The 18,756-nt window shown below is 39.8% G+C and overlaps 1 protein-coding gene across 2 annotated transcripts; it reads right to left on the reverse strand.

The window, feature by feature from the left end:
• Positions 1-835: 835 nt before the first annotated feature.
• LOC124135186 (poly [ADP-ribose] polymerase tankyrase-2-like) lies at positions 836-18,434 on the reverse strand. Of its 2 annotated transcripts, none has more exons than XM_048396873.1 (10): positions 17,982-18,434; positions 16,901-17,055; positions 16,202-16,279; positions 13,908-13,995; positions 12,535-12,654; positions 10,954-11,067; positions 10,368-10,505; positions 8,389-8,538; positions 7,057-7,179; positions 836-3,016 (listed from the first exon to the last, which is right to left on the reverse strand). In XM_048396873.1, the coding sequence occupies exons 2-10, from the start codon at positions 17,042-17,044 to the stop codon at positions 2,877-2,879; spliced, it is 1,095 nt and encodes a 364-aa protein (XP_048252830.1). In that variant the 5' UTR covers positions 17,045-17,055; positions 17,982-18,434; the 3' UTR covers positions 836-2,876. The 2 variants fall into 2 exon arrangements, with proteins under 2 accessions (XP_048252830.1, XP_048252831.1); XM_048396874.1 differs by having other exon boundaries at positions 7,057-7,149; positions 17,982-18,433.
• Positions 18,435-18,756: the final 322 nt, after the last annotated feature.

The following is an 18,756-nucleotide window of genomic DNA, read 5'->3' on the forward strand; positions in this document are numbered from 1 at the left end:
TGGTAAAGTATAAATTCTAGTACTTTTGGGGGGGTTGAGTCCCAACCAGGATTGGTCACTTCATGGCCAGCACACAAAGTCATCGATCTAACCCACTCAGCCCTCAAGGCTTCCAACCCTAAAAAGTACCAAAATGTGTACTTTACAAAGAAAGTAGGGTTGGGACGAGTCTAGATTTACTACCCGGGTACCCATCCCCCTATTACCCGACCCTACCCGGGTACCCACTGTAGGTCTTAGAGAGATAGGTACACAATATCCGATTGGGTATTTTCTTTTTTACCATAGCCCTGGCAAAATGTATTAAGATACATGTCTCAAACAATCTGGTCATGCATACACTGAAGTTATATCTTTATTCAACCATATGAAAAGTCAGAATGAATGGGTGCATAGTCAGAAAGAAATGCGAACATTAGTGACTTGTAGTGTAACCATTAGAATTCAAGATAAATTTTGTCATTAAACAATACATCACGTGACTAACCACGGGTCTGGGTCGTCCTGTGGGTACCCAGGTCCTACTCAGTACCCACCCGACCCGGGTACCTGAATTACCCGTCCCACCCCTAAAAGAAAGTGTTATCCCAAATATGACATTTGTTACATCTGACCACTTTCTAAAAGGCATTGTATTCAACAGTCCAATGGTCTTTTATTCTGCAAACAGACCAGACAACGCCCCTTGCATGACATTGTCAATACTTCGTCCACAGAGGGATTATACCACTCAACATTTGCTAAGGATCAAAATAGTCATCTTTTGTCAAAGGTGGTCCTTAGCAAATGCTGAGTTGTATATATTAGAAACAGAAAGAAAGAGAAAAACAACAAATTTGAACAACTATTTTCATTCTGTCATAACAACACATAATTATGTAAATAAATATATGGGAAAATAATAGATTCAAAACAGATTTGAGTCACAGCTGCAATACATACTTTCATGTATCAAACATAAGTTGCATGCATCAATGAGATTCTGAGAATACTGTCATCATGGCCATGAAAGGTGATATTTAAATAACAGAGTAAATATCATCATTGAATTGTTCTGAACAAACACTTTTGTTCATGATGAAAAAATATCTCAAATGATATAATTGAAACAAAATGCCATATTTGTCACCCTAAAATACAGATAACCATATCAATTGCATATCAAATTATCGGAAACTATTAATTATCCCTTTCAGAAATCTCAAGTTCTACTTTCATCATAGATACAAAGCACCGAGTGAGTGAGTGAGTGAATGAGTGAGTGAGTTAGTGAGTGAGTTTAGATTCAAGCTGCAGTTTTGCAGTAATAAATCATCCCAGAGGACACCTAGAAACGGCTTTATGCACATCACTTTGTTTGTTTTATTTGTTGTTTAATGCCACACTCTGAAATATTCAGCTATATAACAAAAAAATAAATAACCAAGTCCAGTGATTGACCTCATGAGCATAAATCTACGAAATTTGGATACGATGATATGCATCAACCAAGTCAGCAAGCCTGACCACCCAATCCTGTTAGTTGCCTCCTTACAACAAGCAAGGGTGGCTGAAATCCAATTCTAACCCAGATCTTCACTTGGTTACACAGGTCTACACATCTAGAGAGTCAAGATTGAAAAACATGGAGCAACCATTTTTTTCTTTGGATGGATTTTTTTACGACTGAATGTGTTGTAGAAATGATGAGACTCTAAGTCGACCCCAATCAATATATAAAATATGTCATTATGAAGATGAACAAACAAAGAGATGAAATAGGCAACAACTGGGTGTCAAACTCACATCAATAAATCATGGGAAACTTGAGTATCAATACCAGGTCAACCAAAGAGAAAAACTTGTTTTCAAAAACAGAAAGGTGTGTGCTACTTGTTTATTTTGCACACTAAACTATTGACTACCAGAAATATGAGTTGATTTGGCACACAGAAGCTATTCACTTGTTTGAATACGAGTCAACAAAGCATTTGGAAAATGATGAAGATGCAGCAGCTGGATTGAATATTGAGTAAAAATTCTACTCATATATATACAGTATCTGGGGAACAACAATCTTCAGGGGGTACAAAGGCTTTGTGAGGGGGCACCTGTTTCTCAATGCACAAGTCGAATTTACAAACTCGGCTCAAAAGAAGCTCACACACTTGTAGGACGGATCAAAGTACCTGAACAAAGTTTTCCCTGAGAGTCTGAGGTTCACTATCATACCCACTCAGGTGGATTCAGGATTTTTTAAAAGGGGGAATAATGTCACATTATATAGGTAGGATCCATATTTGATCATCAGGGAACTCCTGAATCCGCCAAAGTGAGTATTTGTACAAAAATAATGCTGTGGTTCCGATCACTATTCATTTGTTACTATTTATTTAACCATACTACTGATGATACACTTATTTCTTTAAAATACAGTCAAGTCTCGTTAATCTGACACTCGTTAATCCGACAATCGGCTTTATCCGACGCTAATGATGGGAACCGATTAAATCAGTGCTATTTAGACCCGTTAATCCGACAGTCTCGCACTGTGTATTACATAAGTCCCCATCAATATTTGTTCTTTAAGTATGGACAAACAAATATAAAATGCCCATAACAAATGCAAACAAAAAAGCTTTGTTAGATGAAATATGTTATTGTGAACAGCATTTTGTATGTTTTGGGTATGAATTCCTATTTCATTTGTTCGTAAAACTCAACTGTGCCAACAATTCAATATTAAATTTGTGACTCTTGACATTTTGGCAAAGAAAATATGACCAAAAAAAACAAAAATAATGGTATGGGGCTTAAAATAAACAATTGTTACCAACTGGACATGACTAAACTAGTATTGGAACCAGGGCATGTAGATGTAGGTTCCCACCAGTAGATCACCAGGCCTGGAAAGGTGCACACTTCTTATGGTGAACTTTGACCTTGAATTCGGGACCGTCGTTCAGCTCCGCCCAGAAGAAAGCCTTCAGTCCCATGAATCCTTCACTTTTGATTTTCCGAGCCGTGTAATTGAATGCTGGAAAATACACAGGTGCATCAACTTCATACACAAACAAACGACTTGGAATAGTGTGAGAAGGCTTTAAAGACACTAAGGGATGATATGCACAAAATATCATCTTCAGAAACTTTAGATTTTAGTCGAAGATGTCAAAGTGCAGTAGATAAACAGTTGTAAGTGAAGGTCAAAGTTCATAGCCAGGTGGGGGGGCACAGGTGTCCCAGTCGTCTAAGGCGCCGCGATTCGCTGTGCAGAGTTGCGTCCCTTGGGCACGCCAGAAACCTATGATTGTGGGTTCGAATCCCGGTTCGCCCTGATTATGTTTCTAGGTTTGTCAGCACCATACCCGTGCTCGTGGGTTTCACCGAAGTGGTAAACATCTGAGACCTGCATCACTTCGGGCTTTCCTCCCACATTAAGCTGACACGCCGTGATATAACTTGAATACTGTTATAAGCAGCGTTAAACCCAACTCACTCACTCACTCATAGCCAGGTAAAAAAACAAATTACAAGGTATCTCATTCTTACCGGTACTGCTTATCAAACTTCATAATGACAAATGTAGAAATGTCTGAGTAATGGGCATTTTTATCGTTGCTGCCATGGCGATCATAAAAATAGGATTGTAGTTTTGTGAGTGTTTTGAGAGAAACAACAGCTGTGATCAACCATGCCAAATTTCACCCTCAAAGACTTTGTGGTTTCAGAGATGTTGAATGTAAAGGAAAAGAACAGACAGACTTACAGAACATGTGCCACAACATCTACGCAGCTGACTTTCAGTCAGTGTAGGTACTTAGGGCGAAACCGCATTATCAGTGGTTCATATTGGGAAAGGGAGGTCACTCTAATTTCAAACGGGAGCTATCTCCGTTGTTTTCGTATTTGCGAGAAATGGCGTCACCCACGCTGCACGTTGTTGGTCCAGCTATTAAATGCCCAGCTTATCCCTAAGGTAAAACGTAAGGTAATTAAATGTTTGAATGCATTATATATTTATGTTTCCATCAGTACATCTTCTAAGATTGGTTTAGTGGTGATAACCATTTTCTAAAATGTGGGCCCACATTTTTCCCGTCATCTATGGTGATCGAAACAAGTGGGCCCACATTTGTATTTCGCCTAGCTTCGTTAGGTTGTTTCGTTAGTTCTGATAATCAATCCCTAAATGTGGGCAGACGTTCTTCCGTCATATTGATTGCAACAGGAGGGACCACATTTATTAATCGCGAAATTCTACTTAAATATTGATAATCATTTTCTCAAATGTGGGCCCACAATGTTCCCGTCATATATGGTGATCGAAACAAGTGGGCCCACATTTGTATATCGCCTAGTGGGTAGACGTTCTTCCGTCATAGTGATTGCAAAAGGAGGGACCACATTAAAAAATCGCTAGCTTCATTAGCTTTGCTTACTTATAACCATTTTCTAAAATGTGGGCCCACATTGTTCCCGTCTTATAGTGATCGAAACAGGTGGGCCCACATTTTTAAATCGCTGGGTTTCATGAGGTTGACGAAGTCATTTAGGCTATTGGGCTCACGTTTGTCATTATGTGACATTTTATATTATTCATATTTTGTAATATTGATGGGAAATATCTTTATAAATCATTTCGTGTGACATTAATTCCATAAAAGGCACAAAAGTCTTTGAAGTTTGAATAACTGCGTCATAGCTGACCACACTAGTTTTACGAAAATAGCTACCAAGCAAGAAACTTAAATCTACTTCAAATTAAAATTACAGAGGCAATACCACTCATTCTACCTTTTCCAGTATAACACACCAATCTAATCATAAGTGTTGGTGGCGATATAAGCCTGAACATATGTCTACACTTGAATTGATCTCGGACATGATACAAGCCTCAGACGTTTCCGAGAATTTGTTCCATAAAAGGAATAGGCCTAACTCATGAATATTAATAACCCCACGACCTAGTTTGGCGATGTTCGTAGAAGTGAGTTCTGCTGTATTGCCATCTTATTTGTACATTTTAATCCAATTATAAGTCATAATACTTATTTTAAATAGACAAATTATGAGTTCGTTATGCGGGTTTGTTTACGTAGTATATATTCTCAACAACAAGTGCGTTTAGTTTCGAATGTGGGCCCACCTCGAACTTTCGATTAGGCAAACGGAGTTAGCTCCCTTCTCGAACCACCGATAATGCGGTTTCGCCGTACTTAGTGTCTACAATCTAGTATTGATGAAGACCTACCCTTCTGTTGATGGAGGAACGTAGTGTGTACAAACCAGAATTGATGAAGACCTACCCTTCTGTTGATGGAGGAACGTAGTGTGTACAAACCAGAATTGATGAAGACCTACCCTTCTGTTGATGGAGGAACGTAGTGTGTACAAACCAGAATTGATGAAGACCTACCCTTCTGTTGATGGAGGAATGTAGTGTGTACAAACCAGAATTGATGAAGACCTACCCTTCTGTTGATGGAGGAACATAGTGCATACAAACCAGAATTGATGAAGACCTACCCTTCTGTTGATGGAGGAACGTAGTGTGTATAAACCAGAATTGATGAAGACGCACCCTTCTGTTGATGGAGGAACGTAGTGTGTACAAACCAGAATTGATGAAGACCTACCCTTCTGTTGATTGAGGAACGTAGTGTGTATAAACCAGAATTGATGAAGACGCACCCTTCTGTTGATGGAGGAATGTAGTGTGTACAAACCAGAATTGATGAAGACCTACCCTTCTGTTGATGGAGGAACATAGTGCATACAAACCAGAATTGATGAAGACCTACCCTTCTGTTTATGGAGGAATTTAGTGTGTACAAACCAGAATTGATGAAGACCTACCCTTCTGTTGATGGAGGAACGTAGTGTGTATAAACCAGAATTGATGAAGACCTACCCTTCTGTTGATGGAGGAACGTAGTGTCTACAAACCAGAATTGATGAAGACCTACCCTTCTGCTGATGGAGGAATATAGTGTGTACAAACCAGAATTGATGAAGACCTACACTTCTATTGATAGAGGAATGTAGTGTCTACAAACCAGAATTGATGAAGACCTACACTTCTATTGATAGAGGAATGTAGTGTCTACAAACCAGTATTGATGAAGACCTTCCCTTCTGTTAATGGAGGAACGTAGTGTGTACACAAACAAGTATTGATGAAGACCTACCCATCTGTTGATGGAGGAATGTGGTGTGTACAAACCAGAATTGATGAAGACCTACCCTTCTGTTGATGGAGGAACGTAGTGTGTACAAACCAGAATCGATGAAGACCTACCCTTCTGTTGATGGAGGAACGTAGTGTGTACAAACCAGAATTGATGAAGACCTACCCTTCTGTTGATGGAGGAATGTGGTGTGTACAAACCAGAATTGATGAAGACCTACCCTTCTGTTGATGGAGGAACATAGTGCGTAAAAACCAGAATTGATGAAGACCTACCCTTCTGTTGATGGGGGAACATAGTGCATACAAACCAGAATTGATGAAGACCTACCCTTCTGTTTATGGAGGAATGTAGTGTGTACAAACCAGAATTGATGAAGACCTACCCTTCTGTTGATGGAGGAACGTAGTGTGTATAAACCAGAATTGATGAAGACGCACCCTTCTGTTGATGGAGGAACGTAGTGTGTACAAACCAGAATTGATGAAGACGCACCCTTCTGTTGATGGAGGAACGTAGTGCGTGAAAACCAGAATTGATGAAGACCTACACTTCTATTGATAGAGGAATGTAGTGTCTACAAACCAGAACTGATGAAGAGTTACACTTCTATTGATAGAGGAATGTAGTGTCTACAAACCAGTATTGATGAAGACCTTCCCTTCTGTTAATGGAGGAACGTAGTGTTTACACAAGCAAGTATTGATGAAGACCTACCCTTCTGTTAATGGAGGAACGTAGTGTTTACACAAGCAAGTATTGATGAAGACCTACCCTTCTGTTAATGGAGGAACATAGTGTGTACACAAGCAAGTATTGATGAATACCTACCCTTCTGTTGATGGAGGAACGTAGTGCGTATAAACCAGAATTGATGAAGACGTACCCTGCTGTTGATGGTCTGGTTTGATGTGCAGGATGAGGGAGCGGTTCTTGTTGTACACCATCATGGACGTCATGTCAGTCCCAATGCCAGAACCCTTCAACACATCACCACCTACTTTTGTCTCTGCAAAAGGCCTGACCATTAATAAGATTTTAATCCAGATTTTTAAAAAATGGTGAGAAAGGAGGCTTTACATCATATGTATTGTGTTTTACAAAACTGTTCAAGGTGTCTACAATAACTATCTGTGGATGTGATGATGTATACTACTCAAAAAATTTTAAAGAACACCCAATCCTTTTATATTACTACAGTTCACCTAATCACAGATTTACTATAGAGTTTGGGTTTCATTTGCTTCTTTTGAGTAGCATACATGAAGCACGAATGTTGGTAGAATATGGTGTATTTCATCAAAGAAAGAAGAAGGGAACACACATAATGATTTTCTTTGTACCTTTGTTTGTTGTTTAACGCCTTAATCAGCAATATTCCAGCTATATGGCAGCGGTCTCAAAATTAATCGAGTAAACAATCCAGTGATTGACATCATGAGCATCGATCCACGCAATTGGGACATGATGACATGCATCAACCAAGTCAGCGAGCCTGACCACCCGATCCCGTTAGTCGCCTCTTACGACAAGCATAGTCAACTTTTACGGCAAGCATGGGTTACTGAAGACCTGTTCTACCCCGGGTCTTCTTTGTACGTAGGTACACTAAAATGATGTGAGGCAGAGCGTTTGGTGAGGTGTGTGAGAGAGCCATGGCTTGTACTAGTCCGGTAAAGAAGCAGATGAAAGTGTCGTCGAAAAACTGTTGCATGGAACACCTACACAAAATGTCCTTACATAATTGATTTACAAATTACATTTCTGTAATTCCACATAAGTATGTCGCTCAGCAATATTACAGCTATATGATACTCTGTAAAAAATCAGGTCTGGACAAGACAATCTAATGATTGACATCATGAGCATCAATCTACTCAATTGGGATACAATAACATGTGGGGTGGTCGGGTAGCCTAGTGGTTAAAGCGTTCGCTCGTCACGCCGAAGACCCGGGTTCGATTCCCGACATGGGTACAATGTGTGAAGCCCATTTCTGGTGTCCCCCGCCGTGATATTGCTGGAATATTGCTAAAAGCGGCGTAAAACCATACTCACTCACTCACTCACTACAACAACAATTTATCCAAGTCACTGAGCTTGACCACCAAATCTGTTAGTCGCCTCTAACCACAAGCATGGATTGCTGAAGACGAATTCTAACCCGGATGTTCACGGGGGTATATATTTTAATACTTTTATGTCACATGAGCCATACCTATAGGAAGCTGCACCTTGACAACGAAGCGTTCCTTGGTGATGTTCTTATTGGAGAGCTTCATGTGTGTTGTAGAAGTTGTAGACACGGACATGTTGTGATGGGAGATGGTGGACACCCATTCCGCGTAGGGCTCGGCCCACACAAACCCTGAAACACACATCACATATCTCTGTGTTTCATCTCATCTCATGCATAAATTTACAAATTGAACAAATTGCAAGAAATTATTTTCACATGAAAACTTGAATGAACTCAAAAGTTGAGTCCAAATTTAGTCAATAATTCTTTTAGTGAGTGAGTGAGTGAGTGGGATTTAATGCCACTTTAAACAGTATTCCAGTAATGTCACAGTGTGTCAGCTTGATGGGAGGAAAGCCCGAAGTGATGTAGGTCTCAGACGTTTACCACTTTGGTGAAACCCACAAGCACGGGTATGGTGCTGACAAACCTAGAAACAATCGGGATGAATCACAATCACATGTGGCATACCCATGTGGCATAACTCTGAATAAATTCTTTTAAAGTAAACTAATTTTTATAATGTAGCAAAAGGCACTACTTAATAACTTGGCAAATGTGCCTAAAAATTGACTTAAGAAATATTGAACAAATTACTAATAGAAAACAAAATGATTTCGAAACAGACACAGAAAGATTGCTGATAATCATACCCCTTTTTAACCCGGAGAGGTAAAGAATGAATGAGTTCAAAAAGCATGCAGGTCTTCAAACCACTTTGATGAAACCCATGAACACTGGTATGGTGCTGACAAACCTAGAAACTAGGGCTGGGATGAGTCCAAATTCACTACCCGAGTACCCTACCCCTAATACCCGATCCTACCCGGGTACTCACTCTAGGTCTCAGGAGATGTCTCAAAATGTCCGATTGGGAACATTTTTAGCATAGCCTTGGCAAAACGTATTTAGATACATGTATTAAACAATCTGGTCAATCATACACTGAAGTTGACTTTAGTTTATTCAACCATATGAAAAATCAGAAGGAATTTGTGCATACTCAGAAAGAAATGCGAACATTAGTGACTTGTAGTGTAACCATAGAGTTCTAGATCATTTTTGTCATTAAACAATATACCATGTGACTAACCACGGGTCTGGGTAGTCCTGTGGTTACCCGGGTCCTACTCAGTACCCACCCGACCCAGGTTCCTGGCATGCCTAAGGGACGCAACTCTGCACAGTGAAATGTGCCTTATTAGAGAACTGAAAGAATGGATTTAATTATGCTGCATGAGGTTTCAAATGTTAAATTTAACATGGTTAAATCCATAGGTAACCTAGCCGTAATACTTCACACAAACTTATGACAGGCACTGAAAACATTTAGTGTGGCAACTTCGTAAGCTAACATGAGGTGGACACCACCAAAAGAACAATAAGCAAGCCTTGCAAAGATTTCGTTCTACACAGCATGTCTCTATTATGATGTCATATCGCTCACTGTGATGATTTGACATCACAGTCGTACAAAGGAAAGCGCCAAAGAGCAAGCTCTCTGTTGTCCTCAAAGCTTCAAGTAATTCTCTTTGCAGATTTCTATTGTGTTTTCTGCATGAAAATATTGCCACACATCCTTTGAATATTGTAGCAACTTTTAATTTTTTTAGCATATAATTGTACATATAATAATTTAAATATGCCCACTGACAATGACTGCAAAAGAAGTACTATTAACATATTAGCTACGGCAGTGTTGCAGCAGTCAAGTCGGCTGTTGTAATCAGAGGGGGTTTATTGTGATTTGATACCTCTGACTGGCCAATCAAAATTAAGTATTTAGCAAATTCATGGTAGAATAAAGAGTAAATTTACAAATTAGAACAAGAAATTATTTTCACTTGGAAACTTGAAATGAACTAAAGAGTAGAGTCCAAATTTTGTCCATAATTCTTTTAAAGAGTGAGAGAGTGGGATTTAACGCCACTTTAAACAGTGTTCCAGCTTCTACCCACCGCCACACTCCTTCTTGTGGCCACCCTCCTTCCAGTGTTTCCGCTGACACTCCTTGCTGCAGTAGAGTGGCCCCTGGCACTGCCCGCAGGTCTTCAGGCCTGTGAGTGGTTGATCACCACACTCCACACACCGGGTGGCTGGAGCAAGCAACATGATTGGCCGCAAACTCTCAAACATCATTTGTTTGTTTGTTTGTTGTTTAACGCTGCTCTCAACAATATTCCAGCTATATGACGATGGTCTTCAAATAATTGATGCTGGACCAAACAATCCAGTGAATGATATCATGAGCATCACAACTGGGACACGATGACATGCATGAACCAAGTCAGCGAGATCCCGTTAGTCGCCTAGTCACCTTTTACGGCAAGCATGGGTTGTTGAAGACCTATTCCAACCCAGATCTTCATGGGCTGAATTCTTAGTATTTTTTGAATATGTGCATTCTCTGTTACTTACATATATCACCCTGTGTAGATTGAAATGTATACTTTGAATACTGCATTCAAACTCAGACTTATATTCATATAGAAACAAATGTAATATTATGAAAAAAGAGAAACGAAACAGTTACAGGAACCTTACTCTTGAGAGCAGTGATGGTTTTCATGTGGTCCCCGGCCAGATCTAGAGGAGTGGTGCCATCCTTAGACTTGGCACTGGTACAGGCGCCGTGTCGAATCAGCAGACCCACACCATCTGTTTGCCAGGAATACATGAATGTTGTTTTATGACACAACATTATTTCAGCTAGCTATCAGCCAGGGTACAATAGAGCTGGCAGATACCCTATATCGGCGAGCAGATTTTTGAGTGAGTGAGTGAGTGAGTGAGTGAGTGAGTGAGTGAGTGAGTGAGTGAGTGAGTGAGTGAGTGAGTGAGTGAGTGAGCGAGTGAGTGAGTGAGTGAGTTTGGTTTTACGCCGCTTTTAACAATATTCCAGTTATATCCAGCATGTCAGCTTAATGTGGGAGGAAAGCCCGAAGTGATGCAGGTCTCAGACGTTTACCACTTCGGTGAAACCAATGAGCACGGGTATGGTGCTGACAAACCTAGAAACATAATCGGGCCGAACCGGGATTCGAACCCACAATCATAGGTTTCTGGCGTGCTCAATGGACGCAACTCTGCACAGCGAATCGCGGCGCCTAAGTTGACTGGGCCACCCGTGCCCCCCCCCCGAGCTTTTTTAACCATGAAATACCATGTCAACAAATCCTTCTGAAGCATGGAAACTGATCTTGTAATTACACTGTCTGGTTATAAAAAGTGTTCATTGTAAATATGGTCTAATGTTTGTAACCTATTTTATTAATCTTATTCAAAAATTTATTTAATATTGTTTACATTCATTCTAGCTAAATCGTGTGTGAAGTGATTGGTAGAATGCACAACTCTATGTTTTTTACAGCAACAACGGTCAGATTACTGCTATTGACACCTTGAAACGAACTTTGGTGGACAGAGAATGGATATATATATCATAATGCCATACTTTGGGTTGTTAAAAGTCATATTTGTTGTAGTTTGACTATTGCATGACGTTCATACAGTTTGGCCCTGACTCTATGAAGGTTCATACTTCAATGAACTCACACAAAGTGAAAGTCAATTCTTAAATAACTTGGCTTCAAATGCCTCCATCATAGTCATGTAATATCACTACTCCCAGGGATTTATCTGTGATTCAAACTAAGTGCCCTTGGCCAAAAATCTTGAACATTACATTTTAACATTGTGTTCAATGCAATAATGTAAAACATCTGTATAACCATAACAACATGAATTGCGAAAGTTTGAATTCCAATTTCGGAATTCGCACTGACATTTGCTGCAGATTTTGGTCGGAATACCTGGCATAGAGCAAACTACGGTTCTAAGAAACTCAAAGGGACCACAAATTTAAGTTCGTTATAACCATAATTCCCTATAAGCATACATAAAGCATATAAACACCAAATGGCTTTGACAAAATAAAAAAAGTTTGTTATATCCGTCAGTTCGTTATAAGCGTGTTTGTTATAAACATAGTTTACTGTACAAAAGTCTCTATACTCCATTGATACCCATGGTATAATGTAGATAGTGGAATAAGTGGGATCGACACGAGGCCTGAGACTGTTGAGCATTGTCAGCTCCCCTTTGACCTTGACATTAGATTCATACCTGGATTCTGTGCATGGGCAGCCCCGTGTAGAGGTGTTGCACCGCTGTAGTTGATGCAGTTGACAATGATGCCTGATTTCTGGAGTAGAGTTAGTGCCACATCATAGTCAGCATATCGACCTGCATTAAACATTACAAACTGTCCTTAGTTACCAGGGGCGGTGGGTTAGTCTAGTGGTTAAAGAGTTCAAGATCCAGGTTTGTTCCCATATGGGTACAATATGTAAAACGATACTCACCCACTCTTAGTTCTATTAATAGACTGGAGATACTTAATCTGGTTAATTGAGGAGTGATTCTGCTCTTTTCTGTTTAACCTACATATAATGTCAAAAAAATCCAAATTTGTACATTTGCATCCCTTTATCGCATTATGACTGAGTGAGGATGGTTTTATGCCGCTTTTATCAAAATTCCAGCAATATCATGACGGGGGACACCAGAAATGGGCTTTACACATTGTACCCATGTCGGGAATCGAACCCGGGTCTCCGACGGACGAGCGAACACTTTAACCACTAGGCTACCCGACCGCCCCGGCATGTGAAGAAACAATTTGTGCAAACCAAATGAGTTATTACACAAGTCCTCATTGACAAATTCCATCACGTGCACAAGCAAAATGTTTCTCACTTCGCATGACAATAATCATGCAGTTGTCAACATACACCAATATTAACCCTACAAAAGACACTGCAGTCGTATTAGTGACAACTGTCAGTGAAGAAGAACCTGTAGGCTTGACTATCTAATCTCAATACTTATCACACAGTGGCTTGTGTTATCAATGAGATAAACCAATCCGATAAACTTGGTATCATGATAGGAAAAATATATGCAAATGAGGTCACTGAGCAGGAACTACTTTTTGATTCAATGTCTACTTTATGAATAATAAATTATTGAAAAACTTCCCATTAAGTATAGATAGGGTTTCCTAATGAATGGGCGTTTCTGTAGACAAACATGGCTACAAGTTGCTTGGCACTATATATATGATGAATGGGGCAGTTCACTCAAACATTGTATTCATACACAGTTTCCAAAGTTACATTTTTGAGTGAAGTTACATCTTAAACATTGAGTATTTTTCAAATGATATGTTATGATAAAGAGATCATTAACCTGGGGTACCATGTTAGAAATATGAAATATATATTATGTTCGCCAAACGCTCTTATAATACAAGTTTTATTCCTAACAAGCTACGTACGATACAAAAAATCACTCGGCTATTAATCTCTATATATCGCAAAGCCATACATGTCTACCATACAGATCTATTCGTCATCGCAGAATATTCACCAATGAGTTTCTTTTTAGGAGAGGATATATTCATTGAAGTTTAGTTGAGTGGCAAGTACTTCACTCACCAGTAGCCATGAAGAGAGGAGTAAATCCGTGGTCATCGGCTGCATTGATGTCCGCTCCATGGTCCAGCAGAAGGTTGACCGCCTCCACCTGAGTGAGTGAGTGAGTGAGTGAGTGAGTGTGTGAGTGAGTGAGTGAGTGAGTGAGTGAGTGAGTGAGTGAGTGAGTGAGTGAGTATTCAACATGTTCAACAATATTGGTCCTACTTATGAACCTGTGGTGATCCAGGTCGTAGTAGGTCCACAGTACCTTATACTGGTGTGTCTCGAATATTGGTGCCACACCAGCATATAGCTTGACCAGGGGAGCTGATGAAACATGCACCAATGCAACGTACTATTGAAAACTGCAACCTAATATTTATGTCTACATGTAAAAAAACCCCAAATCTTTGTTTGACTGACTCTTACCTGTCCACAAACCATCATCTCTAAGCTTCCTATATGCCATGAGGCATCACTAAACTCTGTGTTATGTATGATTCATGACATATGGCACAGTCGTTAGAGATGATATTATCTAGACTAGTTTATGCATTTTTAATTTGATAAATTAATGGGGACAGGGCACAACCTGGTTTTGTTTGGTGCAACTAGTTTTCATGTCAACATACACCCGGTGCAAGTTAAATCAAATTTCTGAAATCAAGCCCTGCGTCACACAGCAACATCAATTGAACATGACGAGTTGGCTGAGATGAAAACCAGTGAGCATCTTCCTGTTCTTACTTACAACTATGGTAAATACAAGACACTGTTCTTGTAGAGTATTCAAAGCCTTGTCATCTACATCTTCCCGAGGCAAGGGAGTTAACTGACTATAAAAGTCCAGTTTCCACCCTTGCCGAACTAGGCTGGTATTATGGAGTTACATTTTGGCTGGACTAAGGAGTCTATGCATTGTCCAATCAAAATCGTGCACCGAAATAGAAATCCGGTTCGTAAACTGTCATGCAGATTTCGGTCGATTGCAGGATTTGCACAGCATGTGCACCGCCAAATCGTTGTCAACAGATATTTTCCAAATCTTTTCATGTTTTTAATCAAGGTGCTCACGGGATTTGATGCACTTTGCGATGTAAGAACCGTTTTCTCATAATATAGATCTTGATTGTTGATCAAATCATCTTGACTGGGCGCCGCCATTTTGTTTGAAGCAAATGCAAGTGATACGAGAGGTGGAATCTGATTGGTCCATTAGAGAGGCATGGAAGGGACATAACTCATAACAGCCACTGGTGGCTCTACGATCGAGCCAAGGGAAATCCAGCCCAGTTCGGCAAGGGTGGAAACTGGACTTTTAAAGTCAGTTAACGCCCTTGCTTCGGGAAGATGTGTCATCTAAAGGGGCCAACAGCACTGGCAAAGCATTGGTAATAGTAATACAAATTTCATTTTGATACCAGTTGTTTGTTTGTTGTTTCAGGAGTGAGTGAGTTGGGTTTAACGCTGCTTTTAACAGTATTACAGTTATATCACGGCGTGTCAACTTAATGTGGGAGGAAAGCTCAAAGTGATGCAGGTCTCAGACGTTTACTTTGGTGAAACCCACGATCACGGGTATGGTGTTGACAAACCTAGAAACATAACCTGGGCGAACCGGGATTCGAACCCACAATCATAGGTTTCTGGCGTGCCAAAGGGAGGCAACTCTGCACAGCGAATCATGGCATCCTAGACGACTGGGCTACCCGTTAGAGCACAGTCAGCAATATTCGGGCTATATCTGTAAGTAGTATCTTCTGGACCAGGTACATCAGCAGTGTGACCATACAGCTCCATCTTCTTAAGGCAAGGGAATTAACTAACTAGTTCAGTTTCCACCATTGCTGAACTAGGCTAGAATTATGGAGTCATATTTTGGCTGGACTTACGAGCATGGACACTACTAAGTCTGTGGATGTTGGTTGTTGGTTTGTTGTTTTACACCACACTCAGCAATATTCCAGCTATATGACGGCGGTCTGTAAATAATGGAGTCTGGACCAGACAATCCAGTGATTGATATCATGAGCATCAATCCACACCATTGGGATCGATGACATGCTTCAACCAAGTAAGCGAGCCTGACCATCCGATCCCATTAGTCGCCTCTTACGACAAGCATATTCGCCTTTTATGACAAGCATGGTTTGCTTAAGTCTGTGGAACCAACCAAACCTCAACACACTACTGATCCTTCACAAAAACCAATTCTTACCTTGATATTCACTTGGCCCTTGAAAAGAAAGGATCCTTTTCTGGTTGAGTCACATGACAATCTTGTTAAAGATTTATTTTTCACACTAACGGCTCACCTTCTTATGTGCAACAGCAAAATGCAGAGCAGTCATCCCTGCAGTATCCTGAAGGTTAATGTCACTCTTGGATATACCCTGAAACATGAGTCAGTTGGTTACAGAATATTTCCACATGCAGCTAGCCACTAACTTCAAATGTACTGAAAATGAGGAACTTTTTTTTACCCCTTCACCCCCCAAAAAATCACAATGCAAAAGCACTTTATATTTTATTATAAAATGTCCATTTCCACATGACCCTCCCCAATATTTGATTTTTTTTACCCTCCCGATTCCCATCTCACCAGTTCTCCTCTCTCTCTCTTACAATCACACACACACAAAAGAAAAGAAAAGTAAACAACAAAATACAGTAGGTCCCTTTCACTAAGGTTCCCGTGTACACAACAAGTCATCTAAGGCACCACAATTTGCTGAGCAGAGTTTGCGTCCCTTACTCGTGCCAGAAACATATGATCATGAGTTTGAATCCTGGTTTGCTATGGTTTTATTTCTTGGTTCGTCAGCACCAAACCTAAGTTTGTGGGTTTCAAAGAGGGCACAGCATCACTTCAGGCTTTCCTCCCACATCAAGCAGACAAGCCGTGTGATATAAGTGAAATACTCTTCAAAGCGGTGTCAAACCCAACTCACTCAGTCACTCACTCATACAGTGTATGTAACGCCAAACATGGGTGTACTGAGGTTGAAGCTCACCTGGAGTCTAGCCTCTAGCACATCACAGCGGTCATCGAGGCAGGACATTGTTACAATTTCACTCAGGTCCGTTCCTGGTTTGTGAACAGAATTACCACTTTTGTTACTCTGTAAATAATTCTTATTTCTGTCCGCAGTCTCCATTCTTGTACCAGCTGGAACATGCAGGGTAAATCAAATCATCCCACTGATGAGTTAGATTAGTTAGTAGATCAGTGATGAGGCCATCAGGATGATTTATGTAACAATCAGCATTTTTTAAACATTACCAAAGATCATATTTAATTTCAGTAAATATTTAATTAAGCTCAAACCTATCTTTTGGTCAGTCTCATTAGAAACAGATCTCTAACCCCAATACAGTATCTCTCTGCATGAAACTTAACAACCCCTCCAGTTCAGAGCAGCATAACTGATTTCTTCATCCAAAAACGAACAATAAGGGCCAGTTCCGCATTTAAATAAAAAAGGCCACTCTATTATATTGTTATGGATATTTAAGATACCCGTCTTTCTGTGTTCTGTGTGTGGGTTTTCATTAAAATCAAATTTTCAGAACCGAGCAGGAAGAGAAATGACTTCTTAAGAAACATATGGATCCTTCATTTTGATTGGTCGAACGAACTTCAGCGAGAATAAAAGATTTGATTTTAATGAGATTCACTCAGATAGAAATAAAAGATTTGATTTTAATTATATTGTTTTATGGCATGAGAAATTTGACAGCTGTTCTGTTCAAATCAAGCATACCATTTTGGTATAATTGCTCTATATTAAAAACAGGAAAGTTAGAAGGGAAAATGGTCAGTTTTTACTATGGGTGTGCTACAGTCCTGTCTAGCCAATGATAATATCTAAATTTCACTTGAATGAAATGTGAAATATGTTTGTTATATATACAAAGCAAAATAATAAGGGAAGATTCTGGTCATAAATGACATCATGCTCGAGATAATGTTTATCGCCATGCGATACAGCGTAGTGATTGGAAGGGCGCTTCTTTTAATGTCATCAGTGAACGTTGGCCAAAGTTTAACTTTCGCGTAACCCACTCGTGTTACAAGCATTCACTTGAGTTCACCTTTGTGTTCAGAAGGGAAACAATAATTAACTTGGGCCCCCTAACTTTTATCTGTGAGTCAAATCCGCTGTGTAAATATTTCGTCAGTAGGAAAATCCTTGTGTATCAGCCAGTCCCACGTTGTTTACTCAAGCGAGTAAGCTCCTTACAGAGAAGAGGGGCGGTGATGAGGTATTGTTCTATATAAATAGCCGTATCTGGAGTTTTAGTCGTTTTATGATAAATGATAAATATTACAAAACCTGATACAGTACAGCGACGTCAGTCTGAAAGATACTAGCATATTTCGCGAACTTTGATTTGATTCAAAATAGCCATTCATGACACTATAACGGTTATCTCATGATAATAGTGTAACAAAATATTTATCGGCTAGATTTTGGTTTAATATAAAATGTTGACGATGTCTCACCTGAAACTGGACCAACTGTGACCCCGGCACCTCCATTGTTGCAATGCATTTCCAAATAACAAAAACAAACAAACACCAAAAAAAACCCCACACAAATACAAAACAAAACGTAATAAACATATCTAATGTAACAAAAACTGAAAATGTACTACCAATTATTATATTGTTTTGGATATTAGCTATCACATGGCAAAATCATTGTGCACGAGGAAGGAAATAAACCAAACTTATTTCCGATAAATTTGTAGACGGAACATCGGGAATGTTTAGCAGCACTGTTTGAGATGATCCGGGCGCATATTCGCCTCTGTGAAGCGTCCGTTCCCTAACTGTACTCTAGATACAGGCATTCAGGCAAGTACG

Source organism: Haliotis rufescens, unplaced genomic scaffold (genome assembly GCF_023055435.1).
Source record: "Haliotis rufescens isolate VD_foot unplaced genomic scaffold, xgHalRufe1.0.p SCAF_16, whole genome shotgun sequence".
Lineage (NCBI taxonomy): Eukaryota > Metazoa > Mollusca > Gastropoda > Lepetellida > Haliotidae > Haliotis > Haliotis rufescens.